Source organism: Trichomycterus rosablanca, chromosome 27, assembly GCF_030014385.1.
Source record: "Trichomycterus rosablanca isolate fTriRos1 chromosome 27, fTriRos1.hap1, whole genome shotgun sequence".
NCBI classification, from domain to species: Eukaryota; Metazoa; Chordata; class Actinopteri; order Siluriformes; family Trichomycteridae; genus Trichomycterus; species Trichomycterus rosablanca.
Window position 1 is genome coordinate 13925865 of NC_086014.1, and position 15064 is coordinate 13940928.

The following is a 15064-nucleotide window of genomic DNA, read 5'->3' on the forward strand; positions in this document are numbered from 1 at the left end:
ATTACACAAGTGAAGTCCAGATGTTTACACACATGCACACACAGAATTCTGCACTGCTTTACTTTTACCATTACTGAGCTTTTTAGATAAGCAGTATTCGAGCCACTTTATTAGGAACACTTGTGCATTACCAGCAGTTCTGTACTGCTAGAATTGTCTTTATACCAATGATAAATCGATTAACTGTTTAAGATTTACATTATTTAAATGCACAACAGTTTTTTCTGCTGGACTTAGAATGAAAGCTCGCTTTCCCCCAACAGCAAGCGGTGAAAAAAATTGCCTACACAGTCTGAAGTTTGGCCTGAAGTCCGCTTATCTTTCACAGGGAACTACTGGGGTGATTGGAATGCCCCCATCTCTTTAAAGGCAGCTCATTCCTTCATTTTATATTTACTAGGTCTGACCATCATGCTTCCTGGGTGGACTGGCTCCTAAAGTCTGCGGCGTATGTTGACTCAACCCCTCGTGCGTCCAAGAGCTAATTTATTCAAGCGCTGATAAGATGGTGATGGGAGCTGCCCAGAAGGGAAACAAAAAGCTGTTCAAAATTCAAAGCAGAACATATAATACTATTATTTAATCTTACACCACAAAGACTAGAAAACATCAATCAAACTGCACAGCCTGTACAGGCTTCAGAAAAGACCCGAGAGTCCTGGTTCACAGAAAGTTAGAAACAACGCCTCGTCTGAGTCGCTTCGATTCAGGTTCAACATTAAAACACTGTGGCTGGTCGTGTGGGTTTACAATGTGGAGCAAACAGACCTGCAACAGAACTCGCTGACCTCGGGATCTGTCAACTTTGTAACCTCGTTTTGTGCCTCGCATGGACACCTTAAGGAGAGAACCAAGCTAAAACGAGGCCTCTGAGATCCGCTTATCTAATAAGTTCTGAGCAGCTCGGAACAATGAGGCTCTGTGTACGGCCGGGCGCCGGTGCGTGTTTATACGCTCCTTTTTGGTTTTGCCAACCACAGGCCAAGGTTTTATGCAAAAGTAGAATTTAATGCTACGGTTGAAGGTCGGGCGTAGGAGTCTAGCACCTTCATCCACCACTGAGGAACCTCTGTGTTTCAGACAAAACCAGGGTCAAAGTATTTCTGCCTGGTCTGTCTGCAAAGTCCTCCAGAGCGCGGGAAGAGTCAAATCATAGGAAAATTACCCTGATGAGATAGGTGCAAGATGCTATTAGCTTTACAAAGGTATTGCAGGGTGAATAAATTGTTAACAATGCTAATGTAGCCCTACAAATAAGAACCCCATACACACACGTTCAAAAAACTGAAAGGCTCGAGGTACTAAGCACTGACCAAACCCCATTGTTTCTGCAAACAGGAAATGATTTAACCTCCTCCCTTCCACTGGGACAAACGGTCACCGTGCTGCCTAGATCAAGGGTTTCCCAAACAGCCAAGCCAAGTCCTTCTAACAAAACCTAAATCCAATATAGACGTGTACGAGTGAATACTGAATGTTTAACGTCAGCTTGTCCTGACTGAAATGCTAAATCCTCTAAAACAGGAAGCAAAACCCGACCAAGATAATCAGCGATCTGTTCCCTTGATTAACTGTTATTAGAAACGTGTGAGACCTAAAAGCACGGACGCCGTGGTTTCATTACTGAAGCTAGCACAGCCAGCACACAGCTCAGTGTTTTCGTGTTAGCTGGTTCAGCAGCTGTTTGTCAGCGTTGGCTCGGTACGTCTGTGAGCTGCTGATTGCACGGGACAGGAAGCGTCCGCAAGCTGTGATTCATCGCAGGAAGGAGATTTCCTGTTTGTAAGGAATTTTGAAACTCCTTGAAAGCAAACACGGCGCGGTGAAGGAGTGTGTGCTGCACCCTCAGCACACTGGTCCTAAATAATAACTGTATAGCTGATATACTAACTCTCTTTCTAAACTGCTCATCCTGATCAAGGTCGCAGAGGGCGCTGGAGCCTATCCCAGCTCTTAATGAGTGCAGGGCACACAGAAACACCCAAGACGCACACACACACACACACCTAAGGGCAATTTTGTATCTCCAATTAACCTGACTCCACACAGAAAGGACCCAGACCACTCCACCTGGGAATCAAACCCACATGCACACCACCCTTGCCTAAAAGCACAGACTACACCAGAAGGATTTAGACACGCCTGCTTCTCCAGTTTCTAGGACTCGTGTATATGGAGTGACGAATCAAAACTGGACCCGTGTGGCCGTACGGATCATCAGTTTGGCCCAAGACTATGAGGAATTCTATCCACACGGTCGAGCATGGAGGTGCGTCAGCGATGATTTGGGGATGTTTTGGCATCATGGATTCCCAGAAATACCTGGGCACTTTGTGGAGGAATGTTATGTGGTCGTTGCGTCGCTCAGGCGTTGTGGAAACGCTGTCCAGAGTGACCGCACAGAGCACTGAGTCACTGACCTCAACCCCCGACTCATTAACATTATTAGGATAAAACGGAATGGCAACTGCAAGCCGGCTTCTGTGTCGCAGCTAATGAATTAGTGAGTGACACAAAACCCTGCATCATGTTCCAAATTCTCTCTCAGAAGAGCGGAAGTCCTTGTGATGTCATATTTGGGTGTCAACATACTCTTTGGTACTACAAAGTATCATAAATATACATTATTCTTTGTATTAAAAATAGAAATGCACATGCGTTACTGTATATTTTATTAGGAACATGCTTATCCCAGTTTAAGATACTTGGTATTGGGTATTAACCAGTACAGATTTGGCACAGGCGTTTGTACCGCAGTGTAGATAAGATGCTTTTAAGCCAATATATCTTATCCATATTGGCTGTACTGGTATCTGCAAGGCAGGGACACCCCAGACAGGGGGCCAATCCATTGCAGGGTTTGGGTTACCGCCTTCCCCCAGGCATACCCAATCACGTCTGCGTAGACGCCTGGCCGGCCTACAGCACCGGTCAGATTCGACTTTGGATTTATAGTGACAGACCGCTGCGTCATCCGAGCCTCAAAAAGCGTGCATGGCATCATTAAAATATGGACAGTACTGATGAGCTGGTTGTGTAAGGTTGAAACTGAGCTCTGATATTAGGACTGGATCAAACCAAAAATGTGATGATATCTGCATTTTTAATGGCACTACCATTACCAAGATGGATAGGTGAGCATCATGGTATCAGTATGAAAAAGGCAGTCAGATGACAAACGCATGACATGGCAGGAAATTTATGACGTGCATAACCCCGATTTCATCCCTCCTACCCCCTCAAGACTCGAAAGAACAGATGAGCCTACTTACAGGTCAGCTGCATCTGATGAGGTAGATCACTGGACGGCAGACGACTGAAGCCGTCCGTACATTAAAAAGCTTTAATTCCCGTCACGAATCCCTACAGAGCGAGCGAGGGAGACCGTCGTCTGCGGGACCGGATGCTCCAGTTTTAACTCCGGTGCAGCACCGAGTCCTCATTAGAATAACAGACAGCTAGTCCGAGCATTTCCAGGGAAGAGATGCAGCCTGCAGATAAACGCGTAACGCGCAGATGCTATCCTGCCTTCGGGACAGACGGCCGCGCTCGGTGAAACGCTGCCCGGAGAATCCCCCCGGCACACACGGGTCCATTCAAATCGCTAAAGGTGTGTGAATATGAGAGAGAAAGATGAGAGGGACGGTGTGTGTGAGTGTGTGTGTGTGTGAGTGTGTGTGTGTGTGCTATCCGTACATCTGACAGCTCTACGCAATGCACTACTGCAACACACACACAACCCCCTCCCCCCTACACACACCCTGATCTCTGGTTACTTACATTCAGAGCGCATCTACCGTCACCTGCAGCGCCGCAGCCTGCGCCGCGTCCAACTTAAAACGCCTTCGCGTGGACGCTCGTGGCTTTAATCAACGAACGTGATCGTGTGCACTGCTGGAGCGAGTTTATTTTTCATCACGGTGGATGGACGGGACAGTTTTGGATGAGGGCTGCTGAATAAATCTGCATGAATAAATCTTCAATTCTGTCCAAAGTTTATTTATAATATTTAAAAAATAAATAGATCCAATCTAGTCGTATCTCTGCCACTGCTGCAGACCCTGTCCCTAGCAGAAGTGGGCCGTACCTAACACATGCCCCCTCCGACACATGTGCAGCTGCCAACCACTTCTTTTCACATTGAGGCGGGCTCATACAGGGATCAATATTGCGTATAGAGAGTCGCACACTGATCTCCATTATCCCGAGTCTCTGTGCAGCGCCTTGACCAGCCAGCAGAGGCCGTAATAGCAGCAGCGATGAGGAATCCAACCGGCCCTCCCATCTGGCAGACGCTAGCCAATCATGTCTGCGTATAGGCGCCTGGCCGGCTGGTAGCACTTCTGGGATTTAAACTTGCGAGCTTGAGATCTCAGTGTTGGTGGACCGGCGTTTTTACATCTATGCCACCTAAGCGCCCGAGCGTATAAGATCAAATTCAATCCGGATAAAGGTCTACCTAATAATAATATACCTAATATAATAGACAGTAGTCTATATGTCCAAAAGTATTTGGACACCTGACCATAAGCTTATCTGACATTCCATTTCAATAACAAGTGACCTCTGTGATCTTTTCATCTAGAACAACAGCCGCTCTTCTGAGAAGGCTTCTCGCAGGACTTTGAAGTATGTCTGTGGGAATTCGTGCCCATTCAGGCTTGCTTTGTGCACAGAGAGGAAAGGGCCTTCCCTATACTGTTGCTGCAAAGTTGAATAAACTGTACACTTTACGATAGAGGACTTTGGCTCTATTTCCCACGCCTAGTATACGTGTGTATTCAGAGTAATCTGGTGTGTATAGTGGTGTTCATGCATAAATCCCTCTCACACACACACACACACACACACACACACACACTCTCTCTCTCTCTCTCTCTTTCACACACACACACACACACACACACAGTTTCACACTCATCTACACACAGGCTTTATTTCGAGAGAGCATTGGCAGGTCAGGGACAATAAGCAGACCTCAGTGATTCAGGCCTTGCCACAGAGGCCCTTAAATCAACGCCACACTGACCCAATGAGCAGCCAGAGCCTTATCTGCTCCGCTACTCCTGTCACCACACACACACACACACACACACACACACACACATAAATCCACAGGGCAAGAATGTGCTGATAAGCAGCCAAGGCCCTGAGCTCTTTTTCTCTCTGATAACACCGAAAACTGCAACACAGTCCGAGCCGCTGAGCCGCAGCTCTGTGCCAGACTGCCATGATTTTACTATAAAAGCGCTGATCTGAAGCACATGAATCTAGAACGGGTTCGATTTCTGCTACCTACAGGAGGATCCAGACTGGGTAAACTTCTGAACTGACAGATCAGACGTGTCGTTTCGAACATTCATATTTATAATCATCCACACAGAACACAAGATTGTTTATTTGAACGATTTGCTCGGGTGGTACAGTAAAATGAAGGTCCAGGGTTAGAGTCCCAGTGGTGCTATCGGCCGCTCGGGCGTCCGCATGGACAATCACGTCCTCGTATAAAAACACGAGGCATGAGCCTGATCATCGCAGGGCATCAAACACACTTCATTCATCCATACTTATTCACACCTAAGAATAATCTGACATTTATGATCTGCATATCAGCACACACAGACACAGGAGATGCACGTCAAGCACCTACGACTGATTGGGGATCGCCCAATCAAGAAACTTCCAACCCTGCGCCCCAGTGTTTCCCAGTAAAGCAGCAAGCGTGAATCACCTCGACCGATCTGTGCCTTGGTGCGTGTATGTACAGTGTAACTGCGTGAACGTTTACGTGCTTTGTGTATTAGAGACAGTTCAGACCTAAACGAGGCTCCCAGGATTCCCACGTTGGAATTCTGAAGCTCGATTAGGGAGAAACGTACACACACACAAACCACAACGTTGTTTAACTGTACACCAACAATGGGAGCATTCAACAGGAGGTCCTACTGATTTAGTGTGGGAAGGGGTGTGTGCTACAGAGAGAGAGGGAGGGAGAGAGAGAACGAGGGGTCCTGAGCCTCTGACCCGACTGGTGTTTCCCTTTCCTCTCCCGTTCCCCTCCAAAATAGTTTCAAGGGCACTTAAGTGAGTGAAAAAGCAAGTCTGTGTAGAACCTTTTCCTACTGAACTATCACGACATCACATGACGACACACCACATCGAGTCCAGTGAAAGGAATTCCTGAGCTTTTACACCGTGGTGCCGTGGCTCACCGTGCCCAAAGTAATTAATGAACCATTACTACAGGCAGCAGAATGTTCAGCACCGGAACGGCATCTAATTAGCATCCAGAAACAATTTAACCAGAGTACACGATATATTAATGAGAAATGGACGCACCGTTTTACTGCACACAAAAACGTTTCACTGATTTATGGTTAAAAATCACATAAATAAGGGCACCCAGGTGGCGCGGCGGGGTATTGTGCTAGCACACCAACGCTGGGAATATAAACTCCCCAGGTTCGAATCTCAGCTCTGCTATCGGTCGGGGGTAGCACTGTCGCCTCACAGCAAGAAGGTCCTGCGATCGATCCCCGGGTGGGGCGGTCCGGGTCCTTTCTGTGTGGAGTTTGCGTGTTTGTGTGTCTGCGTGGGTTTCCTCCGGGAGCTCCGGTTTTCCTCACACAGTCCAAAGACGTGCAGTGAGGTGAATTGGAGATACAAAATTGTCCGTGACTGTGTTTGATATTAAAACTTGTGAACTGATGAATCTTGTGTAATGAGTAACTACCGTTCCGGTCATGAATGTGACCAAAAGTGTAAAACATGACGTTAAAATCCTAATAAACAAACAAACAAACTACTATCGGTCGACTGGGCGCCCCAACCAGGCATATCAGACAAAATTGGTCTCTAATCTGCTGGGTGGGAAAAGACCGGACTAAAAATGAGGCGGGGTCTTCAATGCTGTGTAAGGACCCTGCACCTGAACAGCAGTGGAGGACCTCAGAGATCGGTGCATGACGAACGCTGATTTGCCTCCAAGCTGGCACATCTGGTGGCGACCTGTCGGTGAGTGAAAATCAGAGCAAAAATCATGTAGTGTGAACCTGGCGTGCTCATACTGGATACCAATAATTACTGGATATCAATAATTTTCTTAGGGATAAATAAAGTACCTACCTACCTACCTACCTACCTACCTACCTATCTATCTATCCATCTATCTATCTACCATTTCTCCCAATTTACATCTGCCAAAACACACTGGACAATCCAAGAACAGTCGGCTCTGGAATTCAAAACAAGAGATCAAAATAATCCCGTCCCGTAACAATTAATGGTCCGAAAACTGCTCGACACACTTTTGATTTCCAAAGATTCAAAACAAAACCAGCAAAAAAGAAAAGCTGGCGAGCTCCATCATTATCATTTACTGCCAACTCAGAGAGAAATAGCACACCATTATCAAATCCACTCACGCCGTCCTGCCAGTAATCACTACCATTATCTCAGCGCGCACAGCACACACTGGTAACGCACCGTCATTACCAGAACAAACGCGGCGACAGAAACGCACACAAACAGTAATAAAACACTCCAGCCTGGCGCTCGGGGAGTCGGTCCCTCGTCTCACACTCTTCTGGCTTAAATATCGTCTGTGTGGGGTCTGTAATCTCTGCCGGCTTAGCACAGCCCTGTATTTACGCCATCGCCATCCCGCTATTACGTCCTTCCACCCCATACGCCCAGCCTGGCTCGATAACAACTACAAAACCTGCCTACATTCCTTCTGCTGAGCAAAAAATTCAAGAAACAAAAAAGGATGAGTGCATCGAACTGAAAGTAAAAGGAAAAATCCCTAAAATGTGATTCGGGAACTGGACGGACGTAGGCGCGTGATAGGCTAGTGTTACGTAACACCTCGTTCGCCGACGTCTAGCATGTGATTCGGATTAGAGTGCGGCTTTCTGTCTTCGCCCGGATCCTGCTGAGGCGTCACGCAGCTCAAAACTTCAAGATTTCTGAGTGGATTAAGGGCAGTTTGGTTTTGGGGAGAGGGTCGGGGGGGGTGGGCTGTGTGGTTTGTTAATATTTGTTGATAAGCACATAGACTATGTGTGCTTATTATATACTGCATTTCGTTGCCCTGTACTTGTACATGTGTAATGACAATAAAGTTGAAACTAATCTAAAAATCTAATCTAATATGGACAAAAGTATAGGAACAGCCATTCTAATTTAAACAGGTATAATAAATCAATTATATAAAAGAAATGATATGCTTCCAACTTTGTAACAGTTTGGGGAAGGCCCTTTCCTGTTCCAGCATGACTGTACCTCCTGTGCACAAAGCGAGCTCTATAAAGATGTGAACAAAAGCTCAGTTTAAATGACAGAAACTTCAGTGTCCTGCACAGAGCTCTGACCTGGGCACAAATTCCCATACACAGACCCTTCTCACATGAGAGGCTGTTCTTATAGCTAAAAAGATCACAAAGAGGTCACTTTGGATGTCCAACAAGGTCACAGTCAGGTGTCCAAATATAATTTTGGACATGTAGTGTATGTAGATCTATGTTTTTTTTCTCTTTTTTTCCTAATTGCTCTTGTCATCTTATATAAAAAAATAAATAAACAGAACATTTAAATAAAAAATGGTTAAAGAATTAACAGTGGAAGAACGTAAGCACGATATCTGTGTTCAAAATTACATCTGGTAAAAGCTCAGATGGCGCAGCAGTCTTATTTTAATGTTCCTATTTATTTTATTTATTTTTTGCACTATAAGCAGTTCATTTACATAATAAAATGATCGTATTATCCCCATGCAATAATATACAGCAATAATGCACAAATACATTCAGTATAAATGCATCATGGGTATCAAAGTGTCTCTGATTTATTGAGGGTTTTTTGTGCCACTTCTAGCACAGCAAAGGTGACACAAGCAGACGGTCCGTCTCCGAGTGTAAATAAGGGATCCGGGTCTGGCAGCTCTGCTCTAAAATGCACCCAGACGAGGGTTCGAGTCCCGCACAGGCTCACCGACCACACCTCAGACTTCACGTTTCTGCCGTCGTCGTATGAAAAACACTCCCACAGGCACCCTGCTCACGCTGGAGATCATTTTGATTAGAAAACGTGAGTGGGAGCTTGAAAACAACAAGAAGTCATTCATTTTTGAGCAGACAAAATCAGCCACTGGTCTGCTTGGAACGTGAAGATCAGCGCGTGACTCTCCATTCGCAAGACTGGCCTCATGCACAAATCCATCAGAGTGTGCACATGTCGGAGGAGGTGTGTGTCAAGCAAATATACCCTCCTCAGATGTGATCAGGGTCAGAAAATAAGGAAAACAAGGAAGAAAATGCATAGAAAATAGCAAAAAAAAACGTAAGTGAACATTCTGGTAACAAGAAGATGCAGTGTGGTATGTAACCCCCCCCAAAAAAAAACAGGAGCAGCCAAAAGAAAAAAAAATTTAATCTGCTGAACGTGCAGAAAGCAAGTTTCTGCAAAGGGTGCAAACTTCTCCTCTTATGAGAACAGCCCACATAACTGCACAACAAATATAAACTGTGAGAAATGACCATAATTTGTTTTGCCTTGCCGAAATTATCTGAGCTGCTAATTATCAGCTGTTTGACTGAAGCAGACAGGATTACACACCAGCACGTCAGGACTCACCGTGTTCACCAGCGTACTGATATTTAGGAGTGTTTGGGCTGAATCTCATGAAACGTGGAACCACTAGAGCGGCTTAGCTGGAGCTTGAGCAAACCAGCACAATGAGACCTGGCACGCATGCCCACCGCTCACCATGGGAACCTTAAGACGAAGTGCTGCACCCGTTACACGGGAACTTTACACATCCAGTTAAAAAACAGGATCACAACTTAGCTGAATCAGATGGAAACTTAAAGCTGGAATCACATAAACATCTGGCAACCCTCCTAACTATTAAGCTCAGGTGTTTTAGCCACACCCAGATGTCTATTTTTGAAATGAAATCTATGAAGTCCGGATCTGAGCTCTGACTTCAACCCTACTGGAACACCTTTGGGATGAACTGGAATGCAGACTGTGAACCAGGCCTTCTCGTCCATCATCAGAGTCATTCTTGGTGTTCTAATGTGCTAGCCAGCCATAGATAAGAGTTGAGAGCATTTCCGCTGTGCTACTGACCTGACCGGGTGTCCAACAGGCACAACTGAGCCCTGCCTGAGGGAGGGAGGTTGACTGGGTTGGTAAGTATGTCAGAGGGGTTGCGTGCTAGTCTACAGCTCTCCTTGGTCAAAGCGGGTGTGGTGCTACAAGGGAGGAGTCGTACTGGGGTTGGGGGTTGGAAACCACTATTTAGAAGAACAAGTAGTTTTGGAATCTGAAAACAACAAGCTCAAGGTCAAGAGCCCCGTACTTTTGGTGTGCTCATATCATCCAGATGTTGTAAAAGCCCCAACACCATCAGCTTTTTCATCATCCTTACCCCCTTTTGAGCAGCGACTAATAAATACGAGCGCTCGAGCCCTATTTAGAGTGTAAATACATCCATGCGCTTGCTTTTGTGCTCCAGACAAAAGGGAACGGAGACGTGGACGGGCCTGAATTCGCTCTTCCATATTAAACAGGTTGGTTTATACGCAGGCTGCTCCTCCTGATTAATGAGGTTTTGTTGTTTTTCTCTCTTCAAAGTGTGGCGTGCACATAAGGTATGGACGTTTGGTACCTGGTGCTTCGTAAGATCTAGTTATCCTTTTTCTAGGAAGGAATAAAACATTCAAACAGCTTTTTCCCTCAGGTCTTTTGGTCTGTCATTACCTTAAACATCAAGCGTAGATCATAAGGACCAGGGTTACAATAAAAATAATTTGGTGTTCGGTGGCGTACTGATAACACACGCTAAGCCCACTACTGCTGAGATCTGTGGTTTGAATCTCAGTGGTGCTATCAGCCGGTCGTGACTGGCTATATCTGGAAGGAGCTCAGCTGAACAGCCTGGCTTTTGTGAGGTGCACATGTCAGTGCAGGTCCCAAGCCCGGATAAAGTAAGGAGGGTTGCACCAAGAAGGGCATCCTGCAAAAACAAAAACTGTGCCAACTGAATGAGGTATACGGACCAGAACGTTCCGCTGTGGTGAGCGCTAAATACAGAAGCAGGTGAAAAAACACTGATGTGCCAAAACATGCGGACCGCACGATGTCCTTATACGCTGTCAAAACAGCTCTGAGCCACCAAGACATGGACTTCACAAGGCATGTGAAGGAGTCCTGTGGTACCTGGTACAACGACTTTACCAGCAGGTTCTTCAACTTCTGTAAATTACCTACACGTACCCGGCCGTCCGAATGCTCCTGGACGGAGCGGGACGTGTCGGAATAGTTCAATTTCTTTTATAGGGTCACACGGAGCTTGGCACTACTGGGACCCACTGGCGGGTGATGAGAAGCAGCTGCAGACTGGACACATGCGGGAGGGGGCGTGTGTCGATCCGGCTCTCCTTGAGCGGATTCACGATGGGGAATTGGAGCCGAGTAGGTTGGGACATAAAGGGTGGAAAAATCCAGATAAAAGGATAAAAAGTCGATACTAATCATAAATACTGCAGCAAAGTCTATAAAGGCCTACACACATCTCAAATTATCCTAAAATCCATTGTATACAGATTTAGACATAACCGAACGCCCCAGATTATGTGGCTTTCATTCCTGGGAAGTCCCTCACATCGTTAAAATGAAAAGCAGAACAATGTTTGCTTCCAAAGGCCAGCGGGGCAGTGAGGGCAGGGGCATGGGTCACGCATTGTGGCCCACAGCCAAGTCTCTAATCAACCGGCGATCCTTAAATAGCTTACAGTGTTGGGCAGAACGCGGGGAACAGGAACCTTTTCTTTCCATTTCTGTGTGCCCTAATGAAAACGTAATCATCCATCCAGCCAAAGGTCAAAACAATGGCGGCAGACCGCGGGGCGTCTGAGCGCGGCAGCCGCAGAGGAGCAATTTAGAGCGGCAGGTTACCGATAAAGGCCTGACGTGAAGTTGTGAAATGAAAAGGATATTAATATACGGTTACACGAGAGGCACGGCAGGAGCGAGCGGGATTTCATTCCTACTGGATTTGGAAGGAGAAGACGATTAAAAGCTGCGGCAGATCGGTCACGTGGATACGGACGCTGTTATAACATGTTAATATCCAAAATGACAAACAGTATAGAGTCCTGAAGGATTAAGACAGACATGCAGGATAAACTGCTGCATAAATAAGAAGCCCGTGATCAACTGAGGGATAAACTGGGACAAAATACACTTGACAAAAGTATTGGGACATTCATGAGTTTCAGCCAAAACAATTGCAAACAAGTGCAATAAATCAATTATATAAAAGAAAATCAAATGAGTCCAACTGTGTAGCAACAGTTTAGGGAAGGTCCTTCCCTGTTCCAGCATGACTGAGCCCCTTTTGCACAAAGCAAGCTCTATAAGCTGTTTTGTATCTTACTTCCTACTAACATAGCAAACACAACATGAACGTGAACGTGAGCGCATCAGGCTTTAGTCACACTATGCAAATGACATGGGGAAGTAAAACATCATAAGCAGGCACAAGTGAGTCAGGGCACATAATGAACACGTTAGTAATTACAGCACCTGGAATCATCGTCCTAAATAACTATTATTATTATTATTTTACCTGAGTAAGTGCAGTTTACCTGAGTAACAAATGCAGTGGTGGGGAAACGTTCCAGAGTTAAACCAGCATGTTATCAAGTGTTGCGTCACTTGTCTTGGTGTTTTCATCTCATCAAGACAAACTGACCAAACCTGAATGATCCAAATTTACAGTGCACACAAATTCTGCATTGTTTGTGCTTTTCCTTCCTACCCGTCGTTTCCTAACGCAGGCCCTCTTAAAAGAACGCTGCAGCATTGTTTAGCTTCTGTCTGTTGAGTCTGGGGCACGTGAGAAACGAGACTCTGTGCTGGGCTGCACAGAAATCCACTTCGATAATATGACGATAATAATATGTGGGTAGCACCGTCGCCTCACGGCAAGAAGGTCCTGGGCTCGATTCCCAAGTGGAACGGTTCGGGTCCTTTCTGTGTCGAGTTAGCATGTTCTCCCCATGTATCCGGTTTCCTCCGACAGACATGCAGTCAGAATAATTGGATATACTTGGATATAGTTCCCCTAGGTATGTCTGTGTGTGTGTGTGTGTGTGTGTGTGTGTGTGTGTGTGTGCCCTGTGATGAACTGGCGACCTGTCCAGGGTGTTTCCTGCCTTTTGCCCAGTAAATCAGACCCACCGCGGCCCTGACCAGGATAAATGAATGAACATATAAATGTTTATGCTCGATCCATGCTGTCCTTTCTGGGAACAACGCACCCAGGACAGGGAGCTATTCCATCAGAGGGCAACGGGCACTCACTGGTATTTACTTCAAGGTCCAGTTTGGAGTAGCCAGCCAACCTTCTTCCCATTTTTAAGGATTCTATTGCTGTGTGGCATCGACACTACCTGCTCTTGACAGATCATATTAATATATTACTACACACACACACACACACACACACACACACACACACACACACACACACACACACACACACACACACACACACACACACACACACACACACACACACACACTTGTGTTTAAGGCCCTACAGAACTAAATAGTAATTGTTATTGTCGCTCCTGATCCGAGTCGGCAGCATTATTATGCACAGTGAATCAGGTTTCCTGTCGCCTCAAGGCACAAAGGTTTACATAGTTCAACCCCTTACAAACTGTGTGTATACGTCAGTGTGGGGTGTGTGTGTGTGTATATCTCACACCATAACTTATAACTACAGTGTAATTAGCATGTTAATGATACTGAAGTGCTTAATGTTCCACCGCCCCAAACATCAAGCGGTCACTGGGGGTCCTATGGGGTCACTTTGGCTTGATAAATAGGGTACAGTGGGTAACAGGGTGTAGAAAGCGTACCGAGCTACATACATGTTCCTCAAGATCTAGAAGTGAGTAATATTTTTAATACGAACGCCGGACCTTGACCTTGCTGCCAGCCCTATTCCAAAACCACAGGCCTCCGCCCTTTTCAGCTATGACTACCTCCAGTCTTCTAGGAAGGCTATTACGAGATTTTTGGAGCACGTCTGTGGGAATCTGTGTCCATCCAAAGAGAAAAAGAAAGCACATTGTGAGGTCAGGTACTGACTTTGGGTAAAGGAGAACCCTGGCCGGTAATCAAAGATCCATGCCATTTTAATGGTCAGTATGGCTGAAGTGCTGACCACTGAAGTATCTCTACTCCAAACTGGTCGTACCTTGAGCACAGTAATGTGGAAACAGAAACAAACCTTTCCCAAACTTTTTGCCTGTGTGTTGAAACCCATGTTAGCAGGAATGGGTGTGACCGGAACCACTAACCTTACTAAAATGTTACTTTTGATGGTATAGTGCACACATGGACGCTCCATTCCCATTTGTTCCAGTTCTGATCCAATCCAACTGGGGTATCAAAGCTCTAAGTGTCAAGTGATACTGGTTGTAAAGTAATGGGTTTATTAGGAACATGACTGCAAACCATTAACAGTAGGGTGTGTGATGTGTGTTTTTGGACAGGTTGGTTCTGTTTAAGTGGGTTGGTCTCAAGAGTCCAGACGGATCTAAAGAGCTTTTGGGGGATTTTGTCTCTGCAACTGGGTTCCAAACTGCACTCGATCATACGTACTAAACACTGTCCAGTTAGTGCACTACCACCTCTAGATAGATTCTACCAAGCACCACATTAATCGATTCCACATCCCTGCGATGTTTGCACGACTGGCACCAATTGATGCCCCAACCGTGCCAGTCTGAGAAGGTTCTCCTACCTTATTTGAAGCCGCTTTGGCCGACATTTTGATCCCGTCGGCGGATAGAAGAACCCAAACTTCCTCCCGTCTCTTCTCTCCCGTCTCCTCGCCCAGCAGCCCCGGCCCCGGGCCAAAAACTCAAAGTTTATTTATTCTGAGCGCTGGAACGAGTCATGACTGGACCCGAAATGTATAAAGTTTGGCATCCAGAACTGAAGCACTTGTTTACAAACAGGGACAAACTTCAGCACCGACGGT

The 15064-nt window shown here is 46.0% G+C and overlaps 1 protein-coding gene across 13 annotated transcripts in view; it reads right to left on the minus strand.

Moving 5' to 3' along the window:
- The window catches only part of tjp1a (tight junction protein 1a), a 62657-nt gene that overhangs the window by 24132 nt on the left and 23461 nt on the right, over nucleotides 1–15064 (minus strand). The window contains exon 1 of one of the 13 annotated variants that reach the window (XM_062989691.1): nucleotides 14825–15059. The exons of 10 other annotated variants lie outside the window; for them this stretch is intronic. In XM_062989691.1, the coding sequence (XP_062845761.1) occupies nucleotides 14825–14851 (27 nt within the window). In that variant the 5' untranslated portion in view covers nucleotides 14852–15059. Of the gene's footprint in view, nucleotides 1–287; nucleotides 306–3272; nucleotides 3316–14824; nucleotides 15060–15064 lie in introns of those variants that run through there. 2 more of the 13 variants (XM_062989693.1, XM_062989692.1) reach the window with 2 other exon arrangements.